This window comes from Emiliania huxleyi (genome assembly GCF_000372725.1).
Source record: "Emiliania huxleyi CCMP1516 chromosome Unknown EMIHUscaffold_178, whole genome shotgun sequence".
NCBI lineage: Eukaryota > Haptophyta > Isochrysidales > Noelaerhabdaceae > Emiliania > Emiliania huxleyi.
In genome coordinates this window covers 1-19643 of record NW_005200803.1, presented here as the reverse complement: position 1 = coordinate 19643, position 19643 = coordinate 1, and the positions used below count along the sequence as shown (strand labels likewise).

At 65.4% G+C, this 19643-nt stretch overlaps 5 protein-coding genes across 5 annotated transcripts; 2 read left to right on the top strand and 3 right to left on the bottom strand.

Moving 5' to 3' along the window:
* Positions 1–1802: 1802 nt before the first annotated feature.
* EMIHUDRAFT_232051 (hypothetical protein) lies at positions 1803–2750 on the bottom strand (the record flags this gene model as incomplete). The annotated part of the gene is made up of 1 exon (XM_005783660.1): positions 1803–2750. The coding sequence occupies one exon, from the start codon at positions 2748–2750 to the stop codon at positions 1803–1805; it is 948 nt and encodes a 315-aa protein (XP_005783717.1).
* A 1576-nt stretch (positions 2751–4326) lies between these two features.
* Positions 4327–5788, top strand: EMIHUDRAFT_442273 (hypothetical protein). The gene is made up of 5 exons (XM_005783659.1): positions 4327–4707; positions 4779–4871; positions 4947–5024; positions 5158–5246; positions 5458–5788. The coding sequence occupies exons 1-5, from the start codon at positions 4351–4353 to the stop codon at positions 5738–5740; spliced, it is 900 nt and encodes a 299-aa protein (XP_005783716.1). The 5' UTR covers positions 4327–4350; the 3' UTR covers positions 5741–5788.
* A 2386-nt stretch (positions 5789–8174) lies between these two features.
* On the top strand, positions 8175–9467 carry EMIHUDRAFT_365061 (hypothetical protein; the record flags this gene model as incomplete). The annotated part of the gene is made up of 2 exons (XM_005783658.1): positions 8175–8866; positions 9450–9467. A coding segment is annotated over one exon (489 nt), but the record flags the coding sequence as incomplete, so codon positions are not given.
* A 4799-nt stretch (positions 9468–14266) lies between these two features.
* On the bottom strand, positions 14267–15154 carry EMIHUDRAFT_423887 (hypothetical protein; the record flags this gene model as incomplete). Its single annotated transcript, XM_005783657.1, has 2 exons — positions 14267–14911; positions 15077–15154. Coding segments are annotated over 2 exons (688 nt in total), but the record flags the coding sequence as incomplete, so codon positions are not given.
* A 2502-nt stretch (positions 15155–17656) lies between these two features.
* Positions 17657–19567, bottom strand: EMIHUDRAFT_468225 (hypothetical protein). Its single transcript, XM_005783656.1, has 5 exons — positions 19459–19567; positions 19203–19285; positions 18537–19098; positions 18197–18301; positions 17657–17993 (listed from the first exon to the last, which is right to left on the bottom strand). Exons 2-5 carry the CDS (start codon positions 19274–19276, stop codon positions 17853–17855), a joined length of 882 nt encoding a protein of 293 aa, XP_005783713.1. The 5' UTR covers positions 19277–19285; positions 19459–19567; the 3' UTR covers positions 17657–17852.
* Positions 19568–19643: the final 76 nt, after the last annotated feature.

The following is a 19643-nucleotide window of genomic DNA, read 5'->3' as shown; positions in this document are numbered from 1 at the left end:
CTGCTTGTTCTGAACATTCAGCCCACGTGCTCCGCGCTGCGCCCCTGCCGCCACGCGCCTGGTCTGCACTGCACGAGGCGCGCGCGTGGCACGCTGCGCGCACGCTCCGCCATCCGTTCAGTCCGCTGTCCAGTCTGCCTGCACACAGCACAGAGCACACACTGCCAGCCTGCCTGCACACACAGACCAAAGTACACAGCATACAGCACCATGTGCACGCATACGCCTAACGACGCAGCCCGCACCCCACAACAATAGCCTGCCTCACGCCTCACCACGCCGTCTCGCGCTCACACCGCCAGCAGCCCGATCAGAGAAACTGCAGCGCGCGCCTCCTGCAGTTACCAGTTTTCTTTCTCTGTGCATTCTGAGACCTTTTCATTCACCCCGCCGCCGCGCCTCCCCGGGCACTCACCGCAGCAGTGAAGATGTGAGTCGAAGTATGGGATATCGACCGAGCCCGCGCCTGCCGCACAAACGACAAAGTTCCGTTTCTTTTTACTGCCATAAAAGAAACCGAAAAGAAAAAAGCTCGTTATAGAAAGAAAACTGACAGGAAAGAAAAAACACCGCGGGGACCCACTTCCCCCCTCCCCCCCGCCCCCCCGAGGCTCAGAAAATAAACGAAAAACAGCCTAACCCCAGTAGGTATAACGCCGAGTGCCAGACCACCAGGGGGCAAGTGTGTGTAGCACCTTCGACCCCGAAATGAAGGTCGCCACGCAAAACCGGGCGCTAGGAGAGGTGAACTGAAGGCTGAGACAACGGAGGCCGAGCCTGAGTGGGCGCCCGCGCGCCCCCACGCAGGCAAGCCTCTGTCCTTCGGCCCACTCCGGCGATCGTCCGTGGGCGACCGCTAACAACACGAAGCCTAATCAATTCCCTCACCACCCGACCCCCCTCTAGGGACAGCAGCGCGCTTCTCATCCCGGAGAGGGAAGGAGGGGGGGGGGGGGGGGGGAGATCAGAGAGCCAAGGCAGGGAGTACCCCCGATGGACGCGAGTAGGGGGGAAAGCGAGACGAGAGATTCAAGGCGAACTTCATCACCCGTCCAGGAGCCCCGCATTAGGTAGCGACCCCAGGTTCAGAGCTAGGCTTCCCGACAGGGCAGGGAACCCCCAGCGCGCAGGCGGGGCCCACGGTAGCCTCGTGCAGTACGCGATACCGAGAGCTGGGGGAGAGGCGCGCCACGCCAAGGGGGACAAGTGACGGGGGGGGGAGAGTAGTGTCTTTCGCAGGTAAAACGCAATTTTTTTTTGAGGTCGCAAGAGCCAAGATGGTGGCGTTTGGACATCCCAATCATCACACAAGACAGCCTGTAGGTGATGGCGGGACGGCGCAGTGTTTGTGGCACTCGGCAGTAGGCACCCGCGGCACGGCCCCGCTGTCGGCTCTCGCAGGCTGCGGAACCGGACCCAGAAGGGGACGGTCCGGGCGAGTGTGGCAGTTCCTGCGCTAGCATGGGCACCCTCTATCATAGCACTACTGATCCTGGTCATTAGAGCTGCCAGAGATAGCGTCAGGAGCCGGTAGGAGTCAAAACCCCTCATATTTGAGACATCGTGGCCCATATACTCGTGCAACAACCCCTGGTCAACTCACCCTCCACACCCCGTATATAAAAGCCGTAGAGCCGTTCCGTACCTGTTAAGACTAGAGCCGTAGTAATACTAACGCGCGGGAGGTACTAGTACACACTATACACTATAGTACTGTACTAGGAGTGCACAGTACACAGTCAACGTACAACGTACGCACCGTCGCCAACGCGGCGCTGGCAATGGCTCAGGCCACCATCCCATCACCCATGCCGTCGGTCGCCGCCAGCCAGAAGCTCCTTCGTCTTGCGCGCCGACTTCTTGGGGCCGCCGACGTTGGGCGTGTGAGCCCTGACGCGCTTCGTGCTCGGACGGCCCGGCTCTCGCTCGGCGGTGACGATTGGCGGCGAGTACTTGTAGACAGGAGACTTCCTCGACTTGTACTTCTTGGCGCCACGGTCTATCTGCGCGTCGGACACGCGCTTCTCCCCGGTGGCGGAGAATTGAGGGCAGCGTTTTCGATCGGTGAGAAGCCTTTTCACAGTCACCTCCGCACGCGACCTCGCACGCTCACCAGGCGCAGTCTCGAGGTTCAGCGCGACACCCTCCGTCGCCGCCTGCCGCTTGACCGCCTCAAAGACCTCAACCGCCGTGCCTTCGTACTCGGGCAGCGTGAGCATCGCGCTCTCGGTCAGCTCAACAGTGACACCGCTCTTCACCCGCGGCCCGTCTCCAGTCGACAGCGGCGCATAGCCTGGCAAGAAGCGCTTCGATTGCCCGGTGATTGCATTTTTCGTGCGCCCAATGCCCAGCCCGATGCTCGCCTGCGTCTCTCCCGCCTCGAGCCTCACTCGCACAGCCTCGATCTCCTCAGGCGAATACTGCGTGCGAGCAGGCTTCGGGAGCACGGCTGAGCGCAGCACGACATACGTGCGCCCGCGAAGCTTCTCCCATCTCGTCTTTCGGAGCCGCGGCCCTTTGGCCGTGCGGGGCGTGCCGGGCCGCCTCTCAAACTCGATCAGATAGACATTCTCGAACCGATTTCGCTGCTGCTTTGGCCGGTAGCGCACCGTGCCCACACGCTTGCGCATCTTGGTGACGCATTCGCGTGTCTGCGGCCACGCAACCTCGATCGTGTTGCCGTCGAGCATCGCCACGTCGTCCGGCTCAGCCTCGGCGACGATTGCGGCGGCCGGAACGTCTGGAGCCATATAGGTAGGTAGGTAGGGCGTTTTGCCCCGGGTAGGAGCCGGAACCCTGGCAGATGCCACAGGCGGCGCAAGCGTGTGGCGTGCCGCTGTTTTTCTTCCGTCGCTTCCTACAAGGATTCGGTACTTCAGCTTGGTATAGTATCATCGTATTGCAGATCATACCCCAGGGCTATACCCTGATACCCTCTTGAAAGGACCCGCATTGGGCCCCTAGAGGATAGGCTGATACCCTGGTGGGTTACCCTTCACACCGGACACGACCCCCCTCTTCACACCTCTTCGCGCGCTGCGCGCGCGCCAAGACAGACAAACGCGCTCGAATGAGCGTCGCGCAGGAGGGAGGCGAGCGCACCACTAAGCAATGCGCTGGGAGGAGGGCGCTAATGGCGGCCGTCGTCGCGTTTGACGGGCCCGCGGCCGCAGCCGGTGCGGCTGCAGCCGCGCGAGGTGTGAATTGTCGCTTCGCTGCGCGGCCGCCGATGATACCTTGATACCCAGCTGAGATAAGTCCCCACAGAGGCCTAGAGCATACCTTGATACCCCCTCAAGAACAACACGATGATACTATATCAAGTTCAGCGCCGCCTCGGCCTCCCGCTCGATGTTGCCTGCCAGGCGGTGGAGGCGGGCAAGAAGGCGCCAAACGGCAAGCCGCACGAAGAACTCGGCGATGCCGCAATGGTCAACCCGCGTGCGAAGCACGCGACACGACACAAATACCTGCTCAAACGACTCGTCAAGACCCTTCGCTCGGCGTGGGGCATGCTCATCGAGATGGAGCCGACTGCACACCTCAGTTACAGTAACCCAAAACAACCTGACGTGGCGGCGGCGAACATCGGCAAAGGGCATGTGCGCCTCGTTGGCGACTTGAAACTGACGAGCTCGCTTGCGTGCAAGGGTGGCGATCGGCTCGGCTGGAAGGGGGCTTTTGTCGCCTTCGGCAACACCGAGCGGTCGCTGCTCGACTTAGTGTTAGGGCATGCTGCATGGCCGCGGCCGGGAGGGGGGGGGGGAGGGGGGAGGGAGGCGGAGGATGCAGAGGCGGAGGCGGCGGCGGCGGAAGAGGAGGAGGGGGAGAGTGAGGGGGAGGCGGAGGCGGGGGCACCTGTGACGGCCCGCTACGAGAAGGGCGAATACCGTTTCGCGCGGGAGAAGAATTGCGACCTGCGTTTGCTCGACTTCGAGACGTTCGGCGGCTTCGGGGACGGCGTCCGCAGAATTCTTCGGCAGGCGGCGGACCAGCTGAGTAACAAACTTTCGCACGCTCAGCACCTCGATGAGGTCACATGGACCACCAAGAACTGGCACGGGCTGCAGATGCAGCGCTTGTCTGTCGTTCTCCACACCGCCGTGGCGTGGCAGACGGTGAACGAGCTAGCGTGCGGGGACAGCGGCATTGTGCACGGAGCTAAGTGCATTGCCGTTCTTAACGGAGTCGCTTAGGCGGCTCCGGTGGTGTGCCGGTGATAGTACTAGCACGCGCCAGTTCGCACCTGTGTCGAGCCTGTCTGCTGTGAGAGAGAGTTCTTTTGTTTAAATACTATATCAAGCTGAAGTACCGAATCCAGGGTACAGAAGCGAGGGTCGGGTCGGCGTGATGCGCAGCAGCACCGCCGGCGGCCATGCGCCACCATCGCGTTGCAACTGTCATGCTGCTGCGATGGGTCTGGCCACCGCCGCGCTGCTCGCCCTCCTCCTCTTCGAGACGTCACGGGTCTCTGCCAGCCCAGAGCGGGTGCTCCGGCAGGCGCGTCACACTCGCCGTCGGATTGGCGGCAGCGAGCTGCGCCCCTTTGAGACGCCGACTGATGATTCTCGCCTCTCGGCGGCAGACATCACTCTCCTCATCAACAGCGGAGCCCTCCCGTCGCTCTCTCCGCCTCCGCCTCCGTCGTCGCTCTCTCCTCCCAGCTCGCGGCCGCCGCCAACGGCGACCGCCCTGAGCGCTAGCCAGGCCGTCGTAGTAGCACACGGCAACGCTGATGCCCAATCTCGGGTGATCTCGGCTGATGACTGACTGACCAGGCTGCCCTCGTCAAGTACATGGTAACGCTCGGCTTCGCCACCGCCGAGGCGCAGGCGGCGGTCGAGGCGACGCAGCCGCAGAGCGAGAGGGAGGTGCACGCGAGAAGGCGCAGCGATGGGGCCTCCGGCGGACGCGTCCACGACACGTCCGGGACACGTGTGCCGTAGGTTCACGAGAAGGCGCAGCCGTGGAGCCTCAGGCGGCGCGTCGAGGCCAACCGCGCCGAGTTCGGGTCGGAGCGCGAGGTCCATATCTCCCCACATCTCCCCACATCTCCCCATATCTCCCCATATCTCCCCACATCTCCCGATTTCGCGTCGGAGCGCGAGGTGTCCTTGACAGATGGAGAGGCGAAACACGGGTCTGGCCGCACATCAGGTGGTCTCATTCGACCACATGGACATGGACGGGTACGCGCTCCGCTGGGGCTCCGACCACATCGCCTCGTCGCTGGCGGACTGCGGCAGGCGGAGACATGGGGAGATATGGGAGATATGGACCTCGTCACTGGCGACTGCGGCAGGCGGAGATATGGGGAGATATGGGGAGATAAGGGGAGATGTGGACCTCGTCGCTGGCGGACTGCGGCAGTCGGGCCTCGCTGCTCACCTTTTACTGAGTGTGGATAAGACTGACACCGCGGCAGTCGGCGCCTCAGTACTGCTGATATCGCGGCAGGCGCTGCCTCGAGCTGACGCCGGAGCAGCCGTACTACATGCCGTGCAACGTCTTTGTGTTTTGCCCGCTCGAGATGTGCTTCGCGCCGGCGCAGCTCCCGAAGGGGTCGCGCAAGGGTTGGTGCTGGCTCAAGAACCAGCCCGACCCGACCGCGCCGCAGGTCAACATGAACGGCACGGACCGGAGGACGCAGACGGGCTTCGTGGAGTGGCAGGCGGGGGTCGTGGTCAAAAAGGGGAGTCGCGTGCGGACGGACATCAAGTCGGCCCGCGCGTCATGGTGACTCTCTGTGTGTTGCGGTGCCGCGTGTGGCCTAAATAATAAATAATAAATAAAAGTTTACACGGTCACTACCTGCCGCTCCTCACCTGCCTGCGCTACTTGAGCTGTCGCGCAAACGGCAAAGAGGTGCGCGGCCACGGGCCACGCCGGGCTCGACCTGGCGCACCGCAGTCCGGCAGGTGATGCTCGCCGGATGCGCTTCGAGCAGCTGCGTGACCTCTCTGCGGAGCTGCACCTCGTGCGGCGCGCGGGCCAGCGCAAAGCGAGCGACGGGCGCGAGAAGGCGCTGCACATGCAAGAGTCGGACCGACTGCTCATGCTCGAGGGTATCCACGGCACAGCGCTCGCTGTCGCGCAGGCCGCGTCGCCGATGGAGCGCGCGACTCTCGACCCCGACGAGGCGGCGGAGATGCGCCGAATCGCCGCAAAGGTCATCCAGGAGGGCAGCGATACGCTCGACGAGGAGCAGGCGGGACCCCCTTGACTGGGGGGAACCCCCCCAAGAGCACCCCCCCGTCGCCCCCGGGAGCCCGTCGACCCCCCAGGTTGGCGGGCTCCTTTGGCTTACGGCCCTGCTGTGCTCCCATGCACTGTGGGCCCGACGGCTTGTGAGGTCGCGAATCGGGTGAGCTGGTGATGACGAGCGTAGCCAAAAGCAGGCGGCGAGAGACAGTCTCTTTTGAGACATGCTCACCCCATGACGAGAACGACCAACGCACCGGCCGCCTGGCCGAAAAACGTGGGTTCGAATTCGTAGGAGGCACCTAGAGCAAAATTGAGCCCGCTCAGGTGTGAACAAAAAATATAAGGGTCGACCAGGTTTCGAACTGGGGGCCTCCCGCTCGCGGAGCGGCACTCGGCGAAGAAAGGGGGCGACCTAGTAGCATACCGGGGGAATTAGACACATCAGATACGCACAACCGACGCCCGAAGTGCCAAGAAGGACGCATTAGTACGAAACCTCAGAAGGCCATGGGCGCCGAGAGAACATTCCCCCGAGAGGACAAAAGAAAAGGCATCGCACCCCCTCCTTGCGCAGTGACCCTCGCTAAGTGTCGCCGTTATCGGGGCACGCTATCCTGCGCAGGCAGGGCAAGCGGGGGCGGGACGCAGTCCCATCTCTCCTGTGTACGGGTGGGTTCTGTCTCCAGTCTCGGAGGGGGGCAAAAAGATAAGAATCTAATTTTTTTGAGACATGCTCAAAGGGAGGCGGCAAAAACTGGCAACGGCGTCGTCGAGTCATTCACCCCTTTACAAGTGAAGCGCCGTTATTGTGAGCGCTGTCAGAGCGGTGTTTCGACACCGATATCGGCTCGACGCGGATGTCCAAGCGCGCTGAGTCCACTCATCGTCAAGGACTCCTGCGTTTACACATAGCCTGTGCCACTTTCGGCCCGCCCAGGGCGCGACAAAATTCCCGCTTTGGCAAGAGGGAAGGGCGCCCCAGACTGCGACGGCGCCGACAAGCAAGCCTGTGACAACATGCTGCGCCGCCATGCGCTCGAGGACCAGAACACGACGTCGCTGCGTGCGCGCGCACGCGAGTGCCGCGTAACCTTCCAGCGCATGATGCAGCGTCGGCCCGGCGTCATGGAGCACGTGCGGGCTCTCGAGGCCGACGTGTCGACCCGCACGAGCGACCTGCGCGCGGCCGCGCCTCGCGGCTTCGCGCGGCGGAGCGCGCGCGCGGCAGTGCCGGCGCCGGCGCGGCCGTCGCTCGCGGTGCTCGTGCGCGGACAGACCTTCCGCGGCGAGGCGCGCGAGAGCTTCCTCATCGACCGGTGGAGCCAGGCGAGCCGCGAGCGCGCGCAGCGCGAGTGCCTGGAGTCGCTGGTGGCGCGGCTTGTGGTGCCGTACGAGCGGGCGGGACACACGGTCGACGTCTTCCTCACGATGTACCGCGAGTTGGGTGGTCGCGCGCCGCGCTCCTCGATCCCTTTGGCGCGCGCGTTGCCGCGGTGACGACGGTGCTGCAGCGCTCGACGGCCACACAGCTGCTGCCGCTCGGCGCGGCGGTGCGCGCCTTCCTCAACTGGTGCCACGCGCACGCGACGAGCTATTCGGCGGTGGCGGTCACGCGCTTCGACGTCTTCTACAAGGCCGACCTATACGCCATCCTCGGCGACGCCGCCGCTATCGACGGCTTCCGGCTGCTTTGGCGCGAAGCTGGCGGCCACTGGCGGCACCACTCGGACCCCGTCGCCTCGGAGCGCACCTTCCCGCTGAGCGCGCGCTCCGACTGGCGACGGAGCAACGTGCGCGCGCCCGACGCCCTGATCGCCTTCCCGTACGCCTACACGCGCTGCTTCCTCGCCTCCTCGCGCCACGAGTTCTTCCCCGTGCGCAACAAGAGCTGGCCGCTCGGATTCATGCACAACATGGTCTTCGGTCTGATGCGTGCGCTGCCCTTCTTCAGCGGCAAGGAGGGCGGCGGCGCAGCGCACCACCTACCCGCAACAGCGAGCACGCCGCCGCACGCCGCCGCCCTCGCCCGCTCCGCTGCCGCCGCCACGCCGCCCGCCGGGGCAGCGCCTCCTGCCAATGCGCCCATCCCGCCCGGATTGCGATGGCTCGTGCGCGGCCAGTTTGACTCCAACCCGTGCCGCTCGACGTGCATGCTCAACCCGGTGTACGATCTGCTCCCGCGCATGGAGTGGGTGCGTGCCTCGGGCATCTGCCAGTCGCCCTCCGACTTTGCCTACGATGAGGCCTCCGATTCGCTCTGCTGCCCCTCGCCTAACTATTGCTGCCCCAACTCGCTCGCGTCGTGCGCGCACCCCGACGCGGTGCTCTTCGACGCCATCTCCGCCAACGTCTCGCGCGACGCCATCGCGCAGCTCTGGCCGCTCACGCAGGGCCGGCCGCGACGATGGCTCATGACGCCACGCTCCATGCGCTATGTTGCGGGCGTGTGGCGGCAGGCCGCTGCCGACGCCGAGGGCGCCGCACGTGTGCGCACGCCCTCGCCCTTCCACGCACGCAGCCTGCGCGCACCGCCGAGGTTGCGCGAGGCCGCCGCCGTCCTCGAGCAGCAAGCCGCCGCGACGAGCGAAGGCGGCCCGTGCGCCGCCGGTGCGTCGGATCGGACGCCCTTTTGTCGCGGGTAAGTATCGGGCGACCTCCGATACTGGGCTGGGTTTTTAGGCATTGTGGGGTTGGCACTCCCATCGACCCTCATGACCTCCTGCGGTCTCTGAGATGGACACCAGTGGGTGTGGGACCACAGCCAGGATACACTCGAAGGCTGGGTAAGCAGTAGAGGTCGATACTCGACGCGTACCACATGGTCTGTGTCGCTGTCGGCACGCTGTCGACAGGACGTCGAGCGACACCGGTGGCAGTGCCACCCAGGAGTGGTCGGGCGGTCTCCCGTCATGAAAGAGCCACCATGTGATCCGTATGATGATTCCTGACAACAGCCTCAGTCAACTTTCGTCACAGTTCCCGCTCTGAGAGGAGCTGCGGGTCAGTTCGACAGCTGGAGCTGTGTTGCCGGCGTGCGGCGGCCTGCCTCCGGAGGTGCCTCTGAGGTGGACATTTTTCGGTCACCGGGAGAGAACGCATTCGAATTTTCACTCCGGAACTTCAACTCTGCACGCGCACCGGCCAGGGCTACAATAGTGCCAGTGAGGCGGAGGCGCGACAGGGAAGGCCGCGACCGTGATTTGGTCCCTCCACTTGCCTACAATCGCTGTGAACCCAGCCACGTAGACCTGAGGTGAAGAGGCTTGGACCACAAGGCGTGGAGTCAAACAGATTTTATCCCCGGTCGCGGAACCGGCGGTCCGCGGTCCCCGGGAGCGGTTCCGCTTCCGGGCCCGCCCCCCGCCCCCCTGCTTTTATGTTCTCAGGTCAGCACACACTGGCATGACCCAATTCCACGCGTCTCCCGAACCGGGCCGCTGCATGCCCAGCGGCCACGGCGTCCCTGCTGACAGCACGCGCCAGCGCACCACTGCCGCGCTCGCCGGGCCGCGCAGCTCTCCAGCTCAGCCGCGCGCTGCCTACACGCGACCGCTGCTGATGGGCCCACACGGCGCAATGGCCCGCGGGGCTCTAGACGGGGGGCCTTTTGTCGATGTCGCTTGTCGGCTAGAAGTGCTCGTTTTTTTCAGTGTATGTGGCTCTTACGTACATTCCCGTAGGAGGACTCTGCTGACAGGGTTTGCGATGCGAGGAGCCACCCGATGGGTTTCTCGCATCTCGGAGGTTAGTGCACTCGCATCTCGGAGGTTAGCCGTACTTTAACCGCCGAAGCGCGAGTACTTGGAGCAAGAGAACTGCGACCTGGGTCGGTCTCATACTAGCACCCCACCTCGCGGGCCGATCTTCTGGCCCAGCGAGGCTGCTGCGGAGCACTCGCGGGGCGGTCTTCTGGCCCAGCGAGGCCGCTGCGGGGCACACCCGGCGGCTCGGGTCACTTCTCGCATCGCAAACTCGGTCGAGCAGGAGATAAGGTATGTGTGTGTGGGAAGCGGCGCGGCACTGTAGGAGCTTTTATAGTTGTACCCCGAGAAGTTTACTCTTACCTCACCCCAATCTTAATCGTCTCGCAACTCGTATTTTGAGCAGCGTTCCGGTTGCACACCACATACAAGTCAAGGGGCAAGCGCCGTAATCCTCACTCTCTAGCTCTCACAACCTCCCGTCGTTTGCGCGTGCGCCGAGCAATGGCATTCACTCGATTCGGGCGGCGTTGCGAGACACGCTAAAGGCGCGCCCCCCCCCCCCCCCCCCGAGGTCTCGCGCCTTGGGCCCAGTTTGTGTACACTCGACTACAGCTTCTGGTCAGGCACAAAGGGCTTCAGCTCTGGTCAAGCGCAAAGGGATTCTGTTTTAGGCACAAAGGGCTCCGAACCGCTGGAGCCGCTCTTCATCACGAGCTGGCCGTTCTTCATCTCGACCTTAAAAGGCGCATAGCCGGGAATCCGCCACACTTGGTAGAAGTAGTTGGCGAATTCGACTAAGTCGACCTCGCTCGAACCATCCTTGTCCATGTCTTGAAAAACAGCCTCAAGGTTGTGTACAGTACCTCCTCCTTGTTCGTGCCAGGAAACGTCTATATTCAATTTGTTGGCCATGAAGACCCCGACGTCGTTGTCACCACCCAAGGCGTCGAGGATTTCGTCCTTAGTGATGAGCCCGTTCCCGTTCTTGTCGATGTATTCGAAGAGCTTGACCATGGGACCCTTGACGTTAACGGCGGGCTCCTCCGGCATCCAGCCATTTCCTCCAGGCGATATTACGAATGAGTCGTCTGCATACCACGTCTCGTTCTCGGACTGAATCATCGGAGCGATGTTGGCGTCCTGCTTGAGGAGGCGGAGCACGTCCCCTGCCAGCGAAAAGATAGGGACGCCCAACGCCTGCTCGGTGCGGCCCTCCTTGACGATGGCGAAGAGGGGCGGAATTGAGCCCGCAGACCCAATCGTCATCTTGTTGGCGTCGTTCTTTGCGAGCCTGTAGAGCAGCTTGAGCGCAGCAGCCTGCTTGTGTTGGTTCTTTAGCATCTCCACGAGGGGCGGGATGGCGCCTGCCGCAGTGATCATCACTTTGTGGTTGTCAAGCCGCGCGAGGTTGCAAAGCACGTCCACGGCAGCGACCGTCCGCGTTAAGAGCGTCACAAGAAGGGGGATGCCACCCGCAGCGACGATTTTGCGTGCATGGATGTCGTGGTTGACGGAGCACGACGTCATGCACGACAGGTTGTGCAGAGTGTTGCAGGCATAAACTTTGGCCTCATCCGTGCCGCTCTGCAAGATGGCAACGAGCGGAGGAATGCCTCCCGCCTCCACAATCGCTTCCTCGTTGTCTCCCATCGAGATGTTGAAGAGCGCGCGCGTTGCGATGTTCTTTGTCGGGACCATCATGATGTCGCACTGCCCGTAGCTCAGGAGCTTCACGAACAGCGGAATGCCGTTTGCCTCCACGATCTTCTTCTCGTTCTGGACTTCGACGCCGTCGCCGTTGCGCCCGTTGTGGAGGAGGCGCATCAGGGCAAGAGCCGCCATAGCCGCAAGATTCTCGTGATTGGTGGTGCTGCTCGCCATAGCCGCAACGAGCGGGGGGATGCCGCCCATCTCTCCGATCTTGTTGTTGGGATTTTTCTCTGCAAGCTCTTCAAGCGCAGCGGCGGCCTTGATCTTTTCCGCGTCTGCGCCACTCTTCAAGAGGCCGATGTTGACGGAAATCTCGACCTCCGACTGCGACAAATTGTCCTTGTTCGCCATGGCGGTGAGCCTGGCCTCAGCCTCCCGCGCCCGCTGCTCTGCCTCCCGCGCCCGCTGCGCTGCGTCCCGCGCCCGCTGCTCGGCGCCCGCTGCCCTTCCATCGAGATCCACGTGCGAGCTCTGCGCGCAGCCACGGTACACCTGTGGTTTGGGTTGGCAGCGTGAGCGACAGCAAGGCCGTCTCGGAGTCGGGAGAGCGATACACCACGGGCAATGGAAGCGTCACACACCGGTCCTTCCGGCGAGTTGGCGTCGTCGTGTGCCGAGATCCGCTCCAGTTCGGCGACCACGCTGTCGAACTGCTTCTTGCACTCCCCCATCGTCCTGCTACGGCCGTCCGTCCGATACAACCACCGGAAAACGCCCCCGGCCAGATGCATGCGCAATTTCATCATCAGTGAGGCAGAACGAACGCCGCATCATGGGGCGGCCCCTCGAGGCGGCTGGATTCCAACAGAGGCAGAACATGGGGCGCAGAGGTCCCACAGCGAACGACGTCGACCCACGCACGTTGGTCGTTTCTCTGGGACTGGGTGGCTGGAGCTGGCGGTGGCGCTGATGCCTCACCTGAGTCCTCTCCCATCTCCCAAGCTGTCTCACTGTCTCCCACGTCCCACAGAGAGTACTTGTAGCATAGTAGGGTGAGAATTATGAAAAACGCCGGAATTCGGACGAGTACTCTCGCCTGCACAAATTCGATAAGTGGGACAAGGAGGGGGATGCGTCCAGGTGGCACGTCCTGGAGTTTGAGGCGTGCGTTCGCTCCGACTCCTCGGTGACCAAACGACGAGCTGGAGAGCTGGCGACTGAACGCTACCCGAGGGTGGCTGGCTGGCGGCGATGGACGACCGGAGACGCAAACGAATCGAGGAGCGGCTCCCGCAGGGAACCGACGAGTGGCTTGCGAGACCTCGGCTGTCGACGACTTCGCGAGGAGCGATCACGCCGGTGGCAATGCTGCAGCCGCTGTGCGCCTTTTCGGGTCCCTACACGCGAGTAGATGGGTTTGGGGTCGGCGTGGAGGTGGGCGACGACGTGATCATGGGCCGCGAGCGCAGGTCCCCCGCTCGGTCAGGGTAATAACGTGGTCATCATGCCCGGCCCGACGCTTGTGCCCGGTTGCACCGTACGGTTCGTGAGCGTGAGCGTGGGAGAGGGGCACACGCTCGCGTTGGCGGAATCGGGCGAGGTCTTTTCTTGCGGCAGCGACTTGCAGGCCAGCTCGGCCACGGCTCACTCGACGAAGGAGCGGCGCATGCCCTGTACGAAGCGAGATGCTCGAACGAGCTGAAGGCCCGCGTTGCAGAGGCGCGCCTGTCCTATGAGGAGCGGCTTGAGATGCTGGCGGGCGAACTGGCGGACGCCACTCTCGCTCGCTTCCTCTGCTCGTGGCTGAGCCCACTGCAGGGCAGGCACGGAATGGGTGCGTTCGCCCCTGGTGAGATATCAGAGAAAAAGCCGAAAAAGACACAGAGAGCGCGCCACACTGATCACACTGGGTGCTGTATCGGCTATCGCTATCGGCGTGCGTATCGCTGTGGGGGAAGAAACGCGCGGAAGTACCGCGCTGTCATCGCCGCCGGCGCCCACAGCCTCTATCGTCTCTCCACCGTAGGTAGGTAGGTAAGTAGTAGGCACAAAAAACGACTGTGAACTCGAGCCTCGAAAGCGACACGCTCGCGCCCGGCATTGAGACCCTACCGCCGCCCGCGCTCTCTCCCTGCTGCGCAGCGGCGCAAGCCTGCACGAGGGCGAGCCGACGCCGCTGCAGCGCGCCGCGGGCGGCGAGGGCGAGGCGGCGGCGCTGATCCGGCGGGCAGCGGCGCCGTGGTCGCCGGCAAGCCACTCGCTCTTCCCCGCGGCGGCGCGCGCGCGGGCGGCGCTCCTCGTTCTCTCGCTCTACGAGATCCACGAGCGGTACCACCTCGACTCGGCCGGAGCCACGAACGGCATCGCGGCGCTCGACTTTGGCCACTGCGTCTTGGGCTTCGCGATCGCGCGCGAGACGCAGTAGGGGAGTTGCAGTGGGTTCGCGCCCTCACGCTCACGGCGCTGTCTTTGAGTTTGCGCGCACCGTGCTGCTGCACGCGGTGGCGAGCGAGGGAGACGGGTAGAGTGCGTGAGGACGCACGACGGGACGTACACTACTGCGCGGTTCCGTCGAGCTCGAGCTGCTGGCGCTGCTGCTGGTGGTGGTGCTGGGCCGGCGTCGCGGTCGCTTCTTTCTCGACAGCGTGGGCGGGCGGGGACACGTGCAGTGTGCGTCGGTGTGCGGCCGAGTTCCATTTTCCGATATACCCGCGGATCAACTGTTTACTCAACGCCGACCCTCTCAGTGTGCAAGAATGGTGCGCACACTCCACACACGGGTACGAGAGCGGGGGGGGCAGTGGACAGGGATGTGGGTGGCCGGACACGAGATGTAACACACACACACTCGCGCGGGAGGCCTAGGTGGCGTCCGCCGCGGCTGGCGGCGCGGGCGCGCAGCCGGGCAGGTGCAGCGCGTGCCCCAAGCTGCGTAGCAGCGCCGGCACCGGCCGTCGGATGACGCGCCACGCGAATAGGCTCGAGAAGAGCGCGGGGGCGACGCGCAGCGCGGGGCCGAGCCGGTTGAGCCCTCCTCCGCCGGGCAGCACCGCCGACCCCGCCGCGAGCGCGAACATCGCCAGGTCGGCCGCCAGCCCGCGCCACCGCTCCAGCCTCGACGACGCGTCTCGCAGCGCGAGCAACCTCTCGATCTCGTCGCGGCTCGCGCCAGCCTCGTCCCGGAGGCGGCGGCTGACGGCGCGCTCCTGCGCGAGGGCGGCGGCGTGCTGGTGCGCGAGCCGCCGCCGCGCCGCCTCCCCCTCCACCGCGATCCGAAGCTGCTCAGCGTACGGCTGCAGCCACGCGGCCGGGTCGTCTGCGTCCGCCACCGACGCGAGCCGGGCGAGGAACGCCTAGGCGGGCGAACGGGGACGTACGTCTCCCAAGTAGTCCATCTAATAAGACCTAGCAGCTTCGGCCGTTGATTTTCCTACTCTTTTGCTCCGGCGGGCGCCTTATAGGCGCCCTATAGGCGCCCTATAGGCGCCTACACGCGATTTTAGGCATCTAGAGGGCGCCTCGTAGGCAGCCTTGGTGGCGTTGCGGAGGAGGAGCTCGAGCGACGCGGCGGGCAGCGCGACCGCCAGCTGCCCGCGCATCTCCGTCAGCGGCGGCGCGACGCGCGAGAAGGCGCGCCGCCCCGAGGTGACTGCGGCGCTCGCCCACTCCTGCATCAGCGCGTAGACGGTGGCCGTGAGCGAGAGGCCTCGCGGCGCGCCGGCCTGCAGCTGCGCGACGAGGCCGTGGAGGGCGGCGGCGAGCAGCTCGCCCGAGAGCGGCGCCCCGCCCACCGCCTTTGGCTGCAGCAGGCCCAGCGCGCGCTGCGCCGACGCCGCGAAGGAGCCGGCAAAGGGTGAGTCTGCGTCCGGCAGACCAGACGCCGACGCGAGCTCTGCGAGGTCAACGGCGTCGGGCGCGCGGACGGCGGCGAGGGTGCGGTTGGGGAAGAGGGCCGCCAGCGCCGCCCGCGTCCCGTCGAGCGAGTCGGCGCGCGGCGCGAGCGCCTCGTGCAGGCTCGCCTCTGCCGGAGGCGCGCGCGGCCGGCCGGCGGCGGCGGCGGGCGGCGGCGGGCGCGGGCGAGCGTCACGGAGCAGCGCGAGGAGGTTGGGCCCGCCGCCGCCCGCGCCGAAGGCGTCGGGCGCGAGCGCGCCGCGCACGTGCGCCACCCCCTCCCGCAGCCGCTCCAGCGCCGCCTCGTTGAGCTCGCGCATGACGTTGAGCACGACAGTCGACGAGGCGAGCAGCGCGAGCGCGAGGCTGTCTTGCGCGGCGCGCGCGTCGGCGCGGTGGGCGGTCGAGTCGAGCCCGGCCGTGTCGATGAGCACGACCGACGCGCACTCCGTCCCCGGCAGCCGCGCCCCGCCCGGCGCAGAGAGGTGCCGCATCCAGAGTCCCTCGGTGCCCGCGCCAAGGACGTTGTGGTCGACGCCAAAATTGCCGGCCGACGAGGCGGTGGTGGCGGGCCAGCGATCGCGCAGGTGGTGGTAAAAGAGGTTGAGCCAGGTCGACTTGCCGTCGCGCGCCGGGCCCACCGCGCTCACCACGCAGAGCGGCGCGGGCAGCCGCGCGAGCGCGTGCAGAGCCGCCTCATTCAGCGCGAGCGTGCCGTTGGAGGGGTGGTGGCGCAGCAGCGGCAAGGGGGCGCCGTCGGGGCAGGCGTCCTGCGACACGGCCCACCCGCCCACGCCTGGCCCCGCCGACGCCGCCGCCGCGTCGACCCGCCTCTCTGTGCGCGGCAGCAGCGCGGCGGAAGCGCTCTCTGTGCGCGCGAGCAGCGCCGTCGAGCGCGCCTTGGGCGTGCGCGAGGCGAGGGAGGGGATGGAGGAGGCGAGCGGCAGGGTCGCCGCGAGGGCGAGCGCGTAGGCGAGCGCCCTGTGGGGCGGCATACGTTGGTGCTATGGACGAGCGGCTGCCCCGCGACTTCCCAGGGCCCGAGCTGTGTGGGTTGCGGGCAGGTGTGAACATTTGGGTCCCGAAATGTACTCTTGTCTTAGGTGTATTGTTGGCAAAACAAGACACAGAGCTCACACAGAATCACAGCGGGAGGAAAGCGGCGAGTCGCAATTCCTGGGGTCCTTGTGGCGGGCCACCCTGTCCAGAGAGGCATGTGGCATGAGTGCCAATCTGGGCGGTCTCTGGGCGGTCTCTCTTTCGCTACGTGTTTGGTCCCGTCGGCGGGCAGGCTGGGTCTGTCAGCAGGCGGGGGGGTATGGTCCGTCGAGGTGGGTTGCGCGACCGTACCATACCATACCCCGCAAAAAGTCCGAACCCTGTGGGGTCAGCCAGAAAAAACTCGTTGGCTCCCGCGCCGCGCTGAGGCAGAGTAGCCCATGCACAAGAGTATTTGATTCACAGCGGTCGTGGCCTCTCAGCAGGAGCAGCTCTATATGAGCGCTCCTAGGCCGCATCCGCCGCCACCCTGGCTGCAACCGGGGCAGCTCGCCCGGCGGTCTCAGCAGGCGGTCTCCGACAATCTGACGACCGAGGCCAAGGACGCGGACCGCTACATGAACAGCGCGGCGGCCGCGGACCTGCTCGCGCGGCAGGCCCAGATCGCGGCGGCGCCGACTGCCGCCGGCAAGAAGCGCATCCGCAACCACGCGCTCGCGGAGCGCCCGGCGCGCTTCCGCCGCTTCAACATGTTCGCGGCAGACCCGAACGACATCGGCAACGAGCATGCCGTGATCGACGTGCCGACGCAGGCCAACCGCTACTTCAACCAGGACGAGGAGCTGGCCAACTACCAGTAGGCAATGCTCGAGCCGCCGCGGTGTGCAGTCCGAGGAGGGGGGGGGGGGGGAGGCACGCGGAGCATCGGAGGACAAGGAGCTTGCCAGCGGTGAGCGAGCTCTGACGTGAGAGGCACGCCACCCATGCCAGCGCCGCAGGACCGGCGCTGGCCGTGGCGTGCGAATATTGTAATATGGCTAGTGCGTGTACCATCCGTACACGTGTGACGCGGGCCGACGGCTGTCTCTCGTACTGACGTATGCATCTACAGTGCACAGATCGGAGATCCCCCTCGAAAAGGGTGTCTCCCTTAAACCCAAAAGTTTAGGCAAAAGCGAAACGGGCGCTGGGGCCGCGGCCGCTTTGAAAGGTTACCCTCATTTCAGTTTTCACATTTCACGCGCACACTCTCTCGACTTTACCCGGCCCCAGCGGAACCACGAGTCCTTGCGACAGCGGGCCCACCGCCGTCGTCAGAAAAAAGACGGAGTCACAGCAGCCGGCGCTGCAAGATCCCTCATCCGCCGCACGCACGCACGACACAGCTCTCCCATGCCCCGCTCCTCACGCGGCCACCGGCTGGGGCGTGCCCTTGTCGACGCCGCCGTCGTCCGTCCGGAAGGCCGGCCCGAAGCGGCCGGTGATGCCGGCGGCCTGTGCGCCGTCCGAGTTGTCAAAGAGGAGGACGTTGTTGATCGGCGCAACCTGCCGAGAGACAGCCGAGATCTAGCCGAGATCGACGTCGGCAAGGGGCTAGTCGCGAGATCTAGCCGAGAGCTAGCCGCGCGCTAGCCGAGAGCTAGCCGAGATGTAGCACATCCACAGCGTACGCCACTCTGAAGCCCGGCCGAGCTGCTCAAGAAATCGATTCATTGACAGGTCGCTAGCTCTCGGCTACATCTCGCGGCCTGCCCCTTGCCGGCGGCGATCTCGACCAGCTTAATCACCTCGGCCGCCACGGTGCCTCCGACGATGGCGCACATGGGCGAGAGCTCGGTGGCGGCGTGGCGCACCTATTCGGTGAAGGCATTGGCTGCGGCTCTCGGCTGCTCTCGGCTGCTCTCGGCTGCCTCTCGGCTGCCTCTCGGCTGCCTCTCCGCTGCCTCTCGGCCGCTCTCGGCTGCCTCTCGGCCGCTCTCGGCTGCTCTCGGCTGCCTCTCGGCTGCCTCTCGGCTGCTCTCGGCTGCCTCTCGGCTGTCTCTCGGCTGCTCTCGGCCGCTCTCGGCCGCTCTCGGCTGCTCTCGGCGCCACGGTCGCGACGTACTCAGCGGTGAGTGGCTCCCGCAGAAAGGTCTCCTTGAGCCCGTCCTCCTCGAGCCGCTCCGCGCGCCGCGCCTCCACCTCCTCCTGCCCTCCGCCCCGCAGCAGCAGCTGCAGCGCAGCGTACAGCCGCGGGGTGCGCCTGTCCAGCGAGCGCCAGCCCACCCGGAACGCGTCGCGCAGCGCGGGGTAGCGGACCACAAAATGCTCCGGCGGCGGCGGCTCCTCGTCCTCCTTCTTCGCCTTTTTGACCACGCGGTGCGTGTGCGCCATCAGGTCGAGCGCGCAGAAGCCGAACAAACCAAGAGTGCCGGCGGCCAGCAGCTGCGGCATCGCCCCCGATCTCGTCGGCACAATCTCATGCGATCCGTTGCCCTTGGCTTCCGGCGCCTCGTCGCGCAGCCGCTTCTTGCCGTTGCCGTTGCCGTTGGGTGCCGCCGCCGGCTCACCGCCGGCGCCGCAGAGCCGGTCGGTGGCGGCGGCAAGGTCGTCCACGCCCTGAAGCCCGTGCGTGCCGACGACGATGTGGAACGAGCGGAGCTCCTGGTCGGTCAATGTGTATGGGACATGTGCATAGACACGCACATGCACATGTATGTGTATGGGATATGTGTGGGGCATGCGTATGGGACATGTGGATAGGCCTCCTGGTCGGTCAGCTGCTCGAGCGGCTTTGGGATGCCTTCAACCTCGACCGACGGGTTGAGCTCTTTGAGGCGCGACGCCATCGCCTCGGCCTGCGGACACGACGCAGCGGTGGAGATGAGGGGCGAAGGTGGGACGGGGATTACCGTCGCCTCGGCCTTGGGGTGGAGGGGCAAACGCGGTGAGCTCTGGCGGAGGGAACGGGAGCGGGAGAGAGAAAAGAGGCGGCTGGGAGAAGAAAAGAGAGACGGCGGTGCAGCGGGGCCTTGTTGCTGCCGAGGTTGTCCTCGCTCAGCGAGAAGACGCCGCCGTGCTCGAGGTCGGCCTGCGACACCGCGTCCGGGTCCGCGATCGAGACGTGCCCGATGCCTGCGCGCAGCGCAAGGCAAGGCTCGCTCACGACGCTCGGAGAATACGAGGGCCGGCGCAGGCGGTGCATGCCGCCGGTGG

What these genes read in the sequence shown, in the direction of transcription:
- EMIHUDRAFT_442273 (XM_005783659.1), top strand. Translation starts at nt 4,351, where the DNA reads ATGCGCAGCAGCACCGCCGGCGGCCATGCGCCACCATCGCGTTGCAAC. An exon ending in CCGCCCTGAGCGCTAGCCAG is followed by an intron (nt 4,708 to 4,778) that starts GCCGTCGTAGTA and finishes CTGACTGACCAG; the next exon opens with GCTGCCCTCGTCAAGTACAT. An exon ending in TCGCTGGCGGACTGCGGCAG is followed by an intron (nt 5,247 to 5,457) that starts GCGGAGACATGG and finishes ATATCGCGGCAG; the next exon opens with GCGCTGCCTCGAGCTGACGC.
- EMIHUDRAFT_468225 (XM_005783656.1), bottom strand. Translation starts at nt 19,276, where the DNA reads ATGGCGTCGCGCCTCAAAGAGCTCAACCCGTCGGTCGAGGTTGAAGGC. An exon ending in AAGCCGCTCGAGCAGCTGAC is followed by an intron (nt 19,099 to 19,202) that starts CGACCAGGAGGC and finishes ATACACATTGAC; the next exon opens with CGACCAGGAGCTCCGCTCGT. An exon ending in TCGCCGCCGGCAAGGGGCAG is followed by an intron (nt 17,994 to 18,196) that starts GCCGCGAGATGT and finishes GTCTCTCGGCAG; the next exon opens with GTTGCGCCGATCAACAACGT.